The sequence below is a fragment of the Podarcis muralis genome, chromosome 13, assembly GCF_964188315.1.
Source record: "Podarcis muralis chromosome 13, rPodMur119.hap1.1, whole genome shotgun sequence".
Lineage (NCBI taxonomy): Eukaryota > Metazoa > Chordata > Lepidosauria > Squamata > Lacertidae > Podarcis > Podarcis muralis.
Window position 1 is genome coordinate 26,798,266 of NC_135667.1, and position 15,725 is coordinate 26,813,990.

Consider the following 15,725-nt stretch of genomic DNA (forward strand, 5'->3'; position numbering starts at 1 on the left):
AAATAAACCTACTGAGGAAAGTAAAAAATTATATTGATTGCATGGCCCATTTTTACTACTGCCCTTCCCCGGATTGAACTTTGCTCAGAAGGAAAGAGGCCATCGGTCTGAAAATGTTCCCCACTCCTGACATAAAGAAAACATGCAATTGCATTAGTTGTAATAAACTAAGACACATTTCTTAAGGACCTAGATTTTTATTTATTTTTTTTAAAAAATTCAAAATTATTTTTCTGAGCAGTCCCAACAGACAGTCAAGATGCAGAAATAAGCAGCTTTCTTGACCAAAGTGCTTCAGAGATTTTAGTGGGAGAATCTATTTTACCACATGAATTATCTTTATTATTTATACCACCCATGATGGGCTGGTCTAGAAATGCTTAATAAATATTTTACATCATAATCCCCCCACACCCACTAAGTGAGCCGTACTGCTGAAACTACTCCAGAGATCTGCATCTAAGCAGAGAAGTATGTGAGGAATATTACCAATAAATAAATGGTGCTGTGAAATTTGCAGCCCATCTTCTAAATTCCTGTATGAATTGCAAATTTCATAGAACCCTTTTTAAGGGCCCCCTTGACATCATTGTTTCTTAAGCTATATACGATGGGGTTGAGAAGGGGAGTCAATATGGTGTACAGGAGAGAAAAAACTTTGTTCAAGTTTCTCAGGATGCTTGTCTTGGGTACAATGTAGACTATAATCAGTGTCCCATAGAAAACTGTCACCATTATCAAGTGAGAGGAGCAAGTAGAGAAAACCTTCTGCCTGCTGGAACGCGAAGAGATCTTCAGGATGGAGGTGATGATGCAAACATAGGATGCCAGGGTCAACAGGAAAGGAGGAAAGGCACACAGTGATGACAATATTAAAATTGAGGTGTCTATTGTATGTGTATTACTGCATGACAAGTCAATGACTGGGCCAATATCACAAAAGAAGTGGTCAATCTCATTAGGGCCACAAAAGACTAACTGGGACATGAGAGATGTGGTTATGGTGGCAGCTAAGCCCCCACTCACCCAGGAACCAGCAGCCAGTTGAAGACACAATCTGTCTGTCATTTGGATAGCATAATGCAATGGCTTGCATATGGCTAAGTAACGATCAAAGGACATTGCAGCCAGGAGGAAGCACTCTGTAGTAACAAGTATGCCAAAAATGTAAAATTGTGTGACACAAGCAGTGAATGAAATGGACCTGTCCCCTGTAAAGAGACTATAGAGCATCCTGGGCAGAATGGTGGAGCTGTAGAAGGTCTCCAAGCAAGACAAGTTCCCTAGGAAGTAATACATGGGTGTGTGAAGGTGCTGGTCAGACACAACAAGCAGAAGGATGATAAGGTTCCCAGAGATGGTCACAATGTAAATCGCCAAAAACAGCAACAGGAGAACAGTTTGCAGATTCTGACCACCCTCAAACCCCAGGAGAATGAATTCTGTGATCATGGTTTGATTTGCCCCATTTTGCACTTGCCAGGAGATCATGTAGATAAGATTTGCACACTGGAAAACAAGAATGGAAGGATTTAATTTACGGCAGTGTTGAAGCAATCTTTGTAATATGTAATTCTAGGTTTGGAGTGTGAATTTTACAATGGTGAGGTGTTTGAACACTGTTCACTTTCTGCTAGCCAGATTTATCACCTAAATTCTGTAATCATGACATGATTGCTCCATTTTGCACTTGCCAGCACGAAATGTAGATAAGATCTGAACACTGGAAAACAAAAAAAGAAAGGAGAAAAAGGGTAGAACTAAACTGAAAGCGTATTTGAAAGAAACTAGAAAATGTATAGGTGTGGCTCTCACAATGTGAATTTTGTAACTGGATATTTTTAGCCACACACTTGGCAGCAGCTCCTGCTGCTCCTGCTGCTTCTCCTCCTCTCTCTCTCTCTCTCTCTCTCTCTCTCTCTCTCTCTCTTGTTCCTCTGCTAGCAGAGGAGGGTGGGGGTTTGGGGGGGTAGTAAGATGGGCACATGAGGGATGTGGGTGGCGCTTTGGGTTAAACCACAGAGCCTAGGACTTGCTGATCAGAAGGTCGGCGGTTCAAATCCCCGCGACGGGGTGAGCTCCCGTTGCTCGGTCCCAGCTCCTGCCAACCTAGCAGTTCGAAAGCACGTCAAAGTGCAAGTAGATAAGTAGGTACCGCTCCAGCGGGGAGGTAAACGGCGTTTCCGTGCGCTGCTCTGGTTCGCCAGAAGTGGCTTAGTCATGCCGGCCACATGACCCGGAAGCTGTACACCGGCTCCCTCAGCCAGCAAAGCGAGATGAGCGCTGCAACCCCAGAGTCGGTCATGACTGGACCTAATGGTCAGGGGTCCCTTTCCCTTTACCTTTAAGAGGGGCACATATCATCCAGCACCACAGGATTACTCAAGACTTTGAGATTGTATTGCAGGGCAGATCTCAGTGGTTTTATTAAATTCTGAAGCTGAATTGATTTTGCACAGCAATATCAAAAAGCAACATCAATAAGCAATATCAAAAATATCCAGTGGTGATAAAATGTGGACCTCATCTTTTCCCATTCTGTAAATATGTGAGAAAGGTTGCCTTACCTTTAAACGTGTCTACTGTAGAATGAGCAGTGTTGTGCATTCTCTCCGCAGCAATATCAGCGCCTGAAGGTTCAAAACATCCTTTGACATCTTTAACTCCAGTACCTGTCTTCAGGCTGATACTAACAACAATGCAGGGAATCAATCTGAACACTTCTAGATCATGATGTCCCAAAGGCATCGCTCTTATTTGCCATTGATCCTAGAGGGGAACTTAGCACTCCTCTTTGGGTTATTTACTCCTTTTATCCTGGAGGAATGTGTAATTTCCCTTGACATTTGTTCACAGCAAGAATGTCAACTACTTTAAACTGCCAGAAAATTAATTCTACTTTGAGAATGCAGTAAAATTTAAGGCCAGGCAGAGCCATCAAAATAATATTGTTTTCCTTTTGTTTTGCTACTGTGATTAACTGTACAGGAAGAAACTCGTTGAAGTTCATGGGGCATGAACTAGTCAAGCCAAAACATTTTCAACTTCCATTTGCTTCCGGAGGGAGAGCTAGGCACTTGCTAGCATTGCTCCCATTGAAAAAGAAAGAGGCTGGGAACTATTTAACTTGGACTGCTCTGTCTATATATTAGTAACAGGCAGTCCTGGACTACACACACTAAGGGAATGATCCAGCCCCACAGAAGCACTGTTACAAGGTATGCATCTGAACCCATATGTGTGTCCACCACTTACATGTGTTCTATGCACATTCCTGAGAGGATTCGAAACTTTTGCCATAGTCAATATGTGCATGTGTTATGAATGTATCTCTACTGTTAACCCATATACCTAATAAAAATGTTCACAAACAAGAGCATTAAAGAAGAATTGGTTTATGACATGAAATGAAAGACAGAGTATACAGATGCTCTTTCGGACAGCAAGGTTACAGGTGGACAGCGGTGTATATACAGTGGTACCTCGGGTTACAGACACTTCAGGTTACAGACGCTTCAGGTTACAGACTCCACTAACCCAGAAATAGTACCTTGAATTAAGAACTTTGCTTCAGGATGAGAACACAAATCGCACAGTGGCGGCATAGAGGCAGCGGGAGGCCCCATTAGCTAAAGTGGTACCTCGGGTTAAGAACGGTTTCATGTTAAGAACAGACCTCCAGAAAGAATTAAGTTCTTAACCCGAGGTACCACTGTACCTTAGATTTGAAGGGTAAAAGAGATTCTCTAATTACCCAAGCTTGAACAGTGAACACAACCATTTGCCATAGACACATACTAATCAGAAAGAGAAAAGGAGTTAATATACCTGATCTAGCTGTAAGTAGATCATTGAGTCAGGGATAGAAGATGTGTTCCTTCTGTTTCAAAATTAAGATTTGCCCTTAAAATCTTATATCACCGTAACTACAGTGTGTGTCACTCATTCCTTGGTCCATATTCTAGCAAAGCTAAAGAGTTCAACCTTGAGATCAGAAAGTGAAAAGGGAGTTCTAGTGGAGCTCTGAGCTTCCCAACGATTGAAAATCTGGGGCATGAACACTATTTTGAACCCGTGTAAATCTCAGAAAAGGAGGTGGAGCTTCCTGGTTGAGTTAATATTGTAGTATCGTCATTCCTTGGAATCATTGCTTCTTTCTTGCAAGTTCCTGTCTGTTTACCACTTTGTTTATTCTGGTTGAAGTTGAAGGGACATGGTCCTAGTTAGAAATGACTAATTGGTTATCTGTGGTTTTTCTTGAATAATGAATTTATTAATATAAGACGATTTCATCATCTAGGCAGAATTCTATTCCTTTTTACATGAAGTGATGATTAAACTTAGTTGGATAGTAACACAGGATCAGGGTGCTGACCTTTAATTTAATATTAAGAGTTCCAGATATATGCTTGTACTTTCCGGGATATGTATAAAGCAAGGTCTGTTACCGGGGTCAAAGACAGCCCTTTAAGGGGCATATTTCATATTCAGGTAATGCCAACTGCAGTGATGCCCTGCTCCTCAGTTATAATCCAGATTCACCCAGCATTACAGCACTATTAAGGATCATGACACAGGACAGGTGCAATCCTGCTTCTACCTCTTCCCCATCCCCGCTTCTGTGCCTAACAGTAAGTTGGGAGAGGGGAATTTAAAGAGGTTTTCAGATAATGTTTTTGGCATGTGGCCAAAGTGCGAAGAGAAAGTGGACACGCTCCCACCCCCCGAGCTGAAAGACCCACCCTATCATCTGGTCCAAAAACAGGTTCCTAGAGCTCAGTAGGCATAAGCTCACCACCCTGCTTCAATTAGTGGTATTAGTACTACTACACCTGCTTTTGATTTATGGTGCTGGAGGAGACTCTTGAGAGTCCCATGGACTGCAAGAAGATCAAACCTATCCATTCTGAAGGAAATCAGCCCTGAGTGCTCACTGGAAGGACAGATCCTGAAACTGAGGCTCCAATACTTTGCCCACCTCATGAGAAGATAAGACTCCCTGGAAAAGACCCTGATGTTGGGGAAGATGGAGGGCACAAGGAGAAGGGGACGACAGAGGACGAGATGGTTGGACACTGTTCTCGAAGCTACCAGCATGAGTTTGACAAAACTGCGGGAGGCAGTGGAAGGCAGGAGTGCCTGGCGTGCTCTGGTCCAGGGGGTCACGAAAAGTCAGACACTACTAAACGACTAAACAACAAGAACTACTACACCACATCATACTCATTTCTGATTTGTATGAACTCATTTGTTTATTGTGGCAGCCCCTGCACTTTCTGTACTCCTTTCAGTACCTGTTAAAAACATTCTTATTTAGACAAGCCTACCCAGATGCTTAGAAAATTGAGGTCATTTGAATCTGTTTTAGTATTTTTATTTTTGTGTGTTTAAGGTTGCAAATTTTTCTCAAGTTTATTGTTTGATTATTTTTGGAATCTGCTTTGAAGTTTTTAATAATCAAGTGGCATATACATTTTATGAAATAAAAAAATTAAAAGAAATAATTGAGATACTTAATTGTGCATATCCCTGATATGCATATATAATAGCTCCTTTCAGATGTGGCACTGAATGCAAGAACATCTTGGAGTCATGGTTGGTAGGGATATTCCTCAGGCCCAACGGCCCAACAGGTTGGGAATTTATCCTTGCCCTGGACCCCGGGCCAAGCAACGATATTGGTCAGTTGGTCCCGCGCTAAGGCAATGCCCTCTAATTCCTGCCACCATTGGCCAATTTGGTGGCAGGAGGACGATCAGAGAGGAGACCCAGGGCCCACCAACAAAGCGTCCTTAATCGTGCATCAGTGAAATGGGTACCTTCATTTGTACGAGGAATTAAAGGGAGCGGAAACCAATGTGAGAACATGTTTTCCTCTGCTGCAGACTATAGGGACAAAACAATGTAAGATACAGTGGTACCTCGGGTTAAGTACTTAATTCGTTCTGGAGGTCCGTTCTTAACCTGAAACTGTTCTTAACCTGAAGCACCACTTTAGCTAATGGGGCCTCCCGCTGCTGCTGCAGCGCCACCGCTATGCAATTTCTGTTCTCACCCTGAAGCAAAACCCGAGGTACTATTTCTGGGTTAGCGGAGTCTGTAACCTGAAGCTTATGTAACCCGAGGTACCACTGTAATGGAGTAATTAAACCATCCTCATCAAGGGTTTCATAAGCTGGGCCAACTCATTCCCTCCCCAAATTTTCCCCAAAGGATTATCATGCTGAGATGGAAAGAAGATAAAGTCCCAACCAGAGACGAATGACTGAAAAAGATGATGGACTATGCCAAAATGGCGAAAATGACTGGGGAAATTGGAAACCAGGAAGAAAGAAACTTTAATAAGGAATAGGAGAAATTTACAAATTATCTAAGAAAATATTGTAAACAACTAAAAACTTTGGCAGGATTTGAGTAACACTTGTAATGTACTATAAACTAAGATGAAAATGGATTATTTTAAGAAAAATGGGGAAAATATATGATGCAGTTGAAAAAGAATGGAAATGGAAACCATGGAAGGCTGGAGGGAAGTCCAAGGATTTAGGGAATCCTAAATGTCGATGATCATGTCCATTGTTTGAATTTAAATGTGTAGTGTAAAGCTGAATTAACAAGTATTAAAAAAAACCCTCTAAAGGTCATCATCCTTATGGAAACTTTGAACCTACCCTGAGCCCCATTGATACCTCCCTCCTGTATGTGTGTGGCTGATTTGCTTACATTAGCAACAACACTTACCACCTGAGCATTGGATATAGAAGGAATGGCATAGCACTCATCACAACACTGCTTTTGAAAATGAATGCTTGCCACAAAGGCTGCTCCATTGCAGCAAATGGGGCACTGCCCCACCAACCTCATTCTTCCCTCAACCAGCCCCCAACTGCCTGCCTTCTTGCACCTACTCCAGGGGATGGCACTGCTTATGGCAGCTTCCTTCTCCTTATTATCAGTCTTCCCAGTTGTAGAACATAACATGGAGGCGGATGGGGACCACAGCAGAATTGACTAGCTCTGCTCATCATTGGCTTTGGCTCCACCTCCTGTTGGGATCTCTTCCCCATGAGTTCCAAAAGTCCTTGATCTCCCTTAATCCCTTTTGTGTTCATGGATGAAGCAAAGCAAGTTCTGTGTGTAAAATTTAACCTACTGCAGAAAGTAAAAAAAAAGTATTGATTGCTTGGCCCACTTTTTCTACTGCCCTTCCCCAGACTGAAGTTTACTCAGAAAGAGAGTGGCCATCAAGCGGATAACGTTTCCCACCCCTGACACAAAGAAAGCATGCAATTGCATTAGTTGTAATAAACTAAGGCACATTTCTTAAGGACCTAGATTTTGATAAAAAATGTATCCAAAAGACAGCCCATTGGGGGGCATATTTAATATTCAGGTAATTCCAACTACACTGATGCCCTGATCCACAGTTTTTTATATATATATAATTTCCAAAAAAAAAATATTGCTTTTCCAAACATTTTAAACAGACAAACAAACAAACATAGATCTCAGCTGTATTGATCCAATCTTAGTAACATTGTTAAGTGACTTCCTCAAATCCCCCTGGCTGAGTTTCAGTGTATATCATTGTAACAGTTTTCCAAAACCAATTTCCTCATAAAATAAACTTAATCACTTAACATCTTTCTTTCTTTTCATTTTAACTTTAAACATATTATTCTCTAACATCACGTATTTAAATCCTAAGTAAGCCTATCTGATATTTGCAAGTTTTTTCCAATTACATTATCTTAGCGTATTTAAGTAAATAGTCTTTGAATTTCATCCATTCCTCCTGGTACTCCTCCTCCTTCTGGTTGCGGACTCTTCCAGCCAGGGGGACAAGCTCTGGAAAGTCCATAATCTTCATTGATCCACAGTTATAATCCAGATTCACACCCAGCATTACAGCACTATTGAGGATCATGACACAGGACAGGTGTGATCCTACTTCCACCTCTTCCCCATCCCCGCTTCTGTGCCTAACAGTAAGTTGGGAGATGGGAATTTAAAGAGGGTCTCAGATAATGTTTTTGGCATGTGGCCAAGGTGTGAAGAGAAAGTGGACCCCCCTGAGCTGACAGACCCACCCTATCATCTGGTCCAGAAACGGGTCCCTAGAACTCAGTAGGCATAAGCTCACCACAATGCTTTGATTAGTGGAATTAGTACACCAAGAAAGAACTAAACAACTGTTCCATTTCCCATGTCTGACATGACTCCAGTGCTATTGGGAAGAAGAGAGAATTTCATTTATTGGTTTATAGTCTTGTTAAAATATCAACAAAACATGAGATCACCATAACCTTTGCAAACACAGCACACGAGTGCAATTTTGAAAGGTTGACAAAGCACATAATATGGATAATTACAAGGAGCGTTTGTTTCTTTTTGCATTGTCCACTTGGGGACATTTTGAAGATTAGAATATATAAACCCATGCCGTTAAAAAGAGAGAGAATATTACAGAGACTCATCAGCACTTCTTCTAAAACTTCCTTGGTGAAAAGCCAGTGTTGTAGAGTGGTTAGAGCAGACCTCCCTGACCTGGTTCCATGAAGAGGATTTGGACTGCAATTCCCATCATCCCCGGCCAATACAGTGCTCCAGTTGGAGTGGGTTTAGAGCATGATGCTTACACTGCGGATACCTGGATTTAAATTCCCACTCAATCCTAAAGTTCAGCAGATGACTTTAAAATGGGAGACCTCCCAGCAGAAAGAAAAAACACTGCATGGGTGATTTATATACCTGATGGGGAACTGTTACACTTTTCCTAAGTGCCTGGAAGTCTGCCCCTTTTTTCTTCTTGTGACTAGTGACTTCCCATACGCTGTTATCTAAGTGTGCCACTTACCCCAAGTCACACAGGAGCTCAAGAAACAGCAGAAATGGAAGGCCAGTTCTTGGAGGAAAATGATTAAGACAAAAGTTATTGGCTTGTATCCATCAGTTCTATTCAGAGTAAACCCATGGAAAGCTGTGAATATGACTAACTGAGCTCCAATAATTTCAATGGTTCTGTTCTGAGTAGAACTGCATCTAACTGATTCAGCACATGAAGAAGACCAGAAAATATGGTGGTACACAGCCTTCCAATCTTCCCTGTGCTTTCAATCCTTGGGGCTTCCAATTATGCCACCCCACCCTGAGCAAACCTGGAGACCATCACCATACCTCAATTCTATTCCTGAATTCGTTCACGGGCAGAATTTAAGGTAAAAAAAAATCCACCTCTAATCCCCTTAACATTCACTGTGAGATGAAAGATCACAGTGGACCCAGGCTTTTGCAGACATGGATACTTGAACTACCTGATAAACTTAAAGAAAATAGAAGAGTTCAAATCACTCATTGGAAAAAGAAATTGTCAGTTTCTTCCAAATTCGTCTTAGGGCTCTGTGAACTTCTTGGTTTCTCAAGCTGTAGATGAGAGGGTTGAGCAAAGGAGTCAAGACTGTATAGAAAATGGAGAAGACTTTATTGAGGTCTCTCAGGGTCGGGGTGTCCGGCAGCATGTAGACAATGATTAAATCACTATAAAATAGGCAGACAACAATTAAATGAGAGGAGCAGGTTGAAAAGGCCTTTTTCCTTCCAGTGGTGGATGGGATCTTTAAGATGGTGGTGATGATGCAAGCGTAAGACGTGAGAGTCAATAGAAACGGGATGACGACAAAAATGAAATTAAAGAAAAGGACGAGGAATTCAATCATGCTTGTGTCACTGCATGACTTTTTTTCCAATGGGAAATAATCACATAAGTAATGATCTATGACACGGGGTTCGCAGAAGGATAGTTGAACCATGAAAATCAGCACAATGCTATTAGCCATCAAACCATTTACCCATGCTCCCGCCATGAGCTGAAAACATAGTTTTCTATGCATAATAGTGGCATAGAGCAAAGGACTGCATATTGCCAGGTAGCGGTCATAGGACATTACTGCCAAGAGAAACGTTTCTATCGCTACACAGCAGCCAAAGAAATAAAACTGGGCTATGCATCCACTAACAGAAATGTAACCGACACCAGTTAGTAAATCGGCCAACATTTTGGGCACGATGATTGAGCTATAGCAAGTCTCCAGGCAAGACAAATTCCCCAGGAAGAAGTACATGGGGGTGTGCAGGTGCTGATCTGCCCAAACCAGGAAAAAGATCAGCAGGTTCCCAGCTGTTGTCGCAATATAAACCATCAGGAAGAGCAAGAAAAGAAAAGGCTGCAGCTCAGGGAGATTCCCAAATCCCAAGAGGATGAATTCCGTGATGACTGTTTGGTTTCCTTCTTTTATATCCAACATTGTCTTTTTATCCAACAAATGTCACACCAACTTTAAAATCTAACCGGGAGGACATACGTTTTAGTGAAGGAGAAATATCAAGAACATTTTGTACATGAGCTCCTATTGTAACTGTGCAGTGTATTTTGAGTTAGGTTAGTCAATTTTGTTCCCTGCACTAGGAATGAAGCTATGGAATGTGATTGGTCTGAAGGTCACAACTTAGTTTAAATATGAAAGACCTGCAGTTGAAATCAGCAATTGAAAGTGCCAGCATCCTGAGCTTGTTCCCTAGGCAAGGAGAAGGGCATTTATATCTACAACAAACTGTTGCAGTGTGGAATTCTCCTGTTCCATGTTCTACCCGGCCATGCCATGCCTCATTTCAGGATACTCAATTCCCTCCCCATGGTTTCCCATTCACCATCACCAATAGGCAGTCAGCATTCTAAGGCCACTGAATGAGTCCGGTCAAATATAAGGAGAGAATATATTTATTTACCCTTATTATCAGGTTAAAGTACATTCCAAGGTGTCATAAAATGAAGTCAGTGACTTCGAACTAAATTTAAGGATTATATTCTGTCTTACTCAGAGCAGACCCAGGGAAACCATGGACTTGGTTGTGCCCATTCCAACGGCTCTACTGAGGGAATGATTTAGTTGGATATATTTCAATATTACTGGGACTCCATTCCCATATAAATCATTGGGTCTTAGTTAAATCATGATTGTGTTTTTCATGGATTTCAAAGAGCAACTTAGTCTAGAATAGATACAATCCATTATGATGAAAAAAATAACATTAAAGAGCAGGATGTTCATGATAAATCATCATTCATGCTCTCTATATGATGACATGGTATATTTTTTCAAAAAATAAGCTCAGCCTCTTTAATTGGGATAAAAAGGGAGGAGAGCAACACAGTAAACTACATTAGCTTGAGAGCATAGTCTTCACTTTTTTTATTTTTACTGACAGTCAAATTAACAATCATTGAATTAATGAATTTGTTTCACTTAAAGTTAAAGAGGGCATTGAAAGATGGTACAATGCTGCCAAGAATAGCAGTGTTCTAGAACTTACCTGTAGTAAGTCACTGTCACAATCACAGGTGTCCCAGGATTCATTAGCACCATTTCTCCAAATCCTTTATAAAGAAACTGACATCTTCTCACCTATGGTGAATGAGTATTCGTAATATAGCTTCCCATAAGCACTTAATGGAAATGATCCTGGGAGAGTGGCTGCTAATTTGCTGGCTTTCTGAACTGTATGAATGATGCAACCAGCCTCCTAAACCCCAGAGAGATACCTAGGTTATTTAAAGTTCCATGGGATTTCTACATTGCCCAAAGCCTAGTACTTCTGAGGGCTAGGTTTTAAATCTCCAGGTAATTAATTCTTGTAGTTCAAAATGTCTGATTTATACAGAGATTATAATGTATGAACTGGGGTGAATATTGCAAAAAGGATCCCTCAGAGATGGGTGTGTCCCCAGCTTAATACAGAGGCCCCAATTGGAACACAGTGCTCCTTGAGGAGAAGCACCTCACACTGGAGTTTACACCACTAGACCCACAACCAACCACTCCCACTTCCACTTGTACCTTTTGTCTCCCTTTCAGAAATGGGGGGAAATGTATTTTGAGGGAAAGTATAGCAAGTGGCAAATGGAATATATTTTTCCTATTAAACTGTATAAATGGGCCACACAATAGCGTTTCACCTCCAACCCTAAACAAGATTTGACTGGATATGCAAATACAGAAAATGGTTTTAGTTAGAAATATTCATGTATGGGATCTTAATATTTATACTGAGCGGAATATGTTTTTGGCATTATTATTGTTTCTTACGTAGGCATGGATAGACCCCCTGAACTCTGGTCCATCCCTGTTTTCAGAGAGGATGGGACTAAGAAAAATATATCTGCCACCATTGTTTACATGGGGCAGCCATGTTTTCGCCACACAATTCCCCCTGAGAGCAGTGGCGTAGCGTGGGTTGTCAGCACCCGGGGCAAGGCAAGTAATTTGCACCCCCTAACCCGTGGATTTGCGCCCCCTAACCCGTGGATTTGCGCCCCCTAACCCTAACCCCCAGATGTTGCGCCCGGTGCGGCTGCCCCCCCCTGCACCCCCCACGCTACGCCACTGCCTGAGAGTGACATAATGTCATCAAGTCTCCTCGCTCTCAGGGTGATTGCTCTATGAGTAAGTGTGTGACAGCAAGGACCACCACGTGATGGCTGCCCAGATAGATCTGTGGACAGACAGATATCCTAATTTAAAAGTGTTAAAGGGGAAAGGGGATAAGGATGAAGGCAGTGAGAAAACCACTGAGCCACCTGGTAAAGTCATCCACTATTCCACAGATTCTGAATAGCCCATTGATCTGTTCCATATTGTGATCCATCCTCTTTGGATCAGCTGTGTCTCCTTTGAATTTGAGAAAGGTTGATTTGAGAAAGGAGGAATCAACCTTTCTCAAATTCAAAGGAGACACAGCTGATCCAAAGAGGATGGATCCCTCTTCTTATCTGCTCCTACTTATTAGAATTGTTATAATGTTTTGGGAGGGATTGTTTAAAGCTCAGATAAATGTTTTTAAATGTATTGTCATGCAGTTTGGGAAGAAAGTCAACACATTGGGAAGAAACTGGGAAAGAAAGCCACACAATGTACACTATGAGAGCATACAGTGTAGGAAAGTGCTGGGGAACTTCATGTCTAGGAGCCAAATGGGTCCCTCCAAGTTTCTCTGTTTGGATCTTGGGACTCCCCAAACACCACAACACTTCATTGGCCGCACACATCTCTTTCCAGGCCACCTTCCTCCCACTGACCCTGCTTAGAAACCTCAGTGAGTGTTTTCAGATGACTGGAATGTGCCCTTGAGCTCTGATAATCCCGTTTGTTTTCATGGATGAAGCAAAAAGAGGTCTGTGTCTGTCAGGATGCTGTCATCCTGGTTGCCCAGGAAAGTATAAAGACAAGGAAAAGTTTCTTACAGTCCTTTTTTATTTTAAAAAAATCTACAGAGAGAGGCTATAGAACCCAGACTCTGGGATAATGCCATTGTTCTGAGTGAATCTCCACATACCCCGTCTCTCCCACTTCCTCATTTGTCGTCATTATCTCCTCCTTTACAGGTGCCGCTAAGTGCCCTCAGTCTTTGACCTCTTTGATTTCCTACTTTTAAGGCTCGTCATGTTCTGGAAGATGGTGGGTCTAGAATTTTTTCTAATGACAACATGTCGGTCAGCTATTATTTCTCAACTTTCCCATCTACCTTTGAGCTGTAACCTCCTGCAAACCCCTGTTGTAACTCTATACTGCCTTCCTCTTCCAGTGTGTAGAAATAAACCTACTGAGGAAAGTAAAAAATTATATTGATTGCATGGCCCATTTTTACTACTGCCCTTCCCCGGATTGAACTTTGCTCAGAAGGAAAGAGGCCATCGGTCTGAAAATGTTCCCCACTCCTGACATAAAGAAAACATGCAATTGCATTAGTTGTAATAAACTAAGACACATTTCTTAAGGACCTAGATTTTTATTTATTTTTTAAAAAAATTCCAAAAGTATTTTTCTGAGCAGTCCCAACAGACAGTCAAGATGCAGAAATAAGCAGCTTTCTTGACCAAAGTGCTTCAGAGATTTTAGTGGGAGAATCTATTTTACCACATGAATTATCTTTATTATTTATACCACCCATGATGGGCTGGTCTAGAAATGCTTAATAAATATTTTACATCATAATCCCCCCACACCCACTAAGTGAGCCGTACTGCTGAAACTACTCCAGAGATCTGCATCTAAGCAGAGACGTATGTGAGGAATATTACCAATAAATAAATGGTGCTGTGAAATTTGCAGCCCATCTTCTAAATTCCTGTATGAATTGCAAATTTCATAGAACCCTTTTTAAGGGCCCCCTTGACATCATTGTTTCTTAAGCTATATACGATGGGGTTGAGAAGGGGAGTCAATATGGTGTACAGGAGAGAAAAAACTTTGTTCAAGTCTCTCAGGATGCTTGTCTTGGGTACAATGTAGACTATAATCAGTGTCCCATAGAAAACTGTCACCATTATCAGGTGAGAGGAGCAAGTAGAGAAAGCCTTCTGCCTGCTGGAATGTGAAGAGATCTTCAGGATGGAGGTGATGATGCAAACATAGGATGCCAGGGTCAACAGGAAAGGAGGAAAGGCACACAGTGATGACAATATTAAAATTGAGGTGTCTATTGTATGTGTATTACTGCATGACAAGTCAATGACTGGGCCAATATCACAAAAGAAGTGGTCAATCTCATTAGGGCCACAAAAGACTAACTGGGACATGAGAGATGTGGTTATGGTAGCAGCTAAGCCCCCACTCACCCAGGAACCAGCAGCCAGATGAAGACACAATCTGTCTGTCATTTGGATAGCATAATGCAATGGCTTGCATATGGCTAAGTAACGATCAAAGGACATTGCAGCTAGGAGGAAGCACTCTGTAGTAACAAGTATGCCAAAAATGTAAAACTGTGTGACACAAGCAGTGAATGAAATGGACCTGTCCCCTGTAAAGAGACTATAGAGCATCCTGGGCAGAATGGTGGAGCTGTAGAAGGTCTCCAAGCAAGACAAGTTCCCTAGGAAGTAATACATGGGTGTGTGAAGGTGCTGGTCAGACACAACAAGCAGAAGGATGATAAGGTTCCCAGAGATGGTCACAATGTAAATCGCCAAAAACAGCAACAGGAGAACAGTTTGCAGATTCTGACCACCCTCAAACCCCAGGAGAATGAATTCTGTGATCATGGTTTGATTTGCCCCATTTTGCACTTGCCAGGAGATCATGTAGATAAGATTTGCACACTGGAAAACAAGAATGGAAGGATTTAATTTACGGCAGTGTTGAAGCAATCTTTGTAATATGTAATTCTAGGTTTGGAGTGTGAATTTTACAATGGTGAGGTGTTTGAACACTGTTCACTTTCTGCTAGCCAGATTTATCACCTAAATTCTGTAATCATGACATGATTGCTCCATTTTGCACTTGCCAGCACGAAATGTAGATAAGATCTGAACACTGGAAAACAAAAAAAGAAAGGAGAAAAAGGGTAGAACTAAACTGAAAGCGTATTTGAAAGAAACTAGAAAATGTATAGGTGTGGCTCTCACAATGTGAATTTTGTAACTGGATATTTTTAGCCACACACTTGGCAGCAGCTCCTGCTGCTCCTGCTGCTTCTCCTCCTCTCTCTCTCTCTCTCTCTCTCTCTCTCTCTCTCTCTCTCTCTCTTGTTCCTCTGCTAGCAGAGGAGGGTGGGGGTTTGGGGGGGTAGTAAGATGGGCACATGAGGGATGTGGGTGGCGCTTTGGGTTAAACCACAGAGCCTAGGACTTGCTGATCAGAAGGTCGGCGGTTCAAATCCCCGCGACGGGG

At 41.9% G+C, this 15,725-nt stretch overlaps 3 protein-coding genes across 3 annotated transcripts; all 3 read right to left on the bottom strand.

Annotated features, from left to right (window-relative positions):
* Positions 1–528: 528 nt before the first annotated feature.
* On the bottom strand, positions 529–1,491 carry LOC114582110 (olfactory receptor 6B1-like). The gene has a single exon (XM_028702896.2). It carries the CDS (start codon positions 1,489–1,491, stop codon positions 529–531), a length of 963 nt encoding a protein of 320 aa, XP_028558729.2.
* A 7,856-nt stretch (positions 1,492–9,347) lies between these two features.
* LOC144325365 (olfactory receptor 8G1-like) lies at positions 9,348–10,304 on the bottom strand. Its single transcript, XM_077918289.1, has one exon. It carries the CDS (start codon positions 10,302–10,304, stop codon positions 9,348–9,350), a length of 957 nt encoding a protein of 318 aa, XP_077774415.1.
* Positions 10,305–14,173: 3,869 nt separating this feature from the next.
* LOC144325366 (olfactory receptor 6B1-like) lies at positions 14,174–15,136 on the bottom strand. The gene has a single exon (XM_077918290.1). It carries the CDS (start codon positions 15,134–15,136, stop codon positions 14,174–14,176), a length of 963 nt encoding a protein of 320 aa, XP_077774416.1.
* Positions 15,137–15,725: the final 589 nt, after the last annotated feature.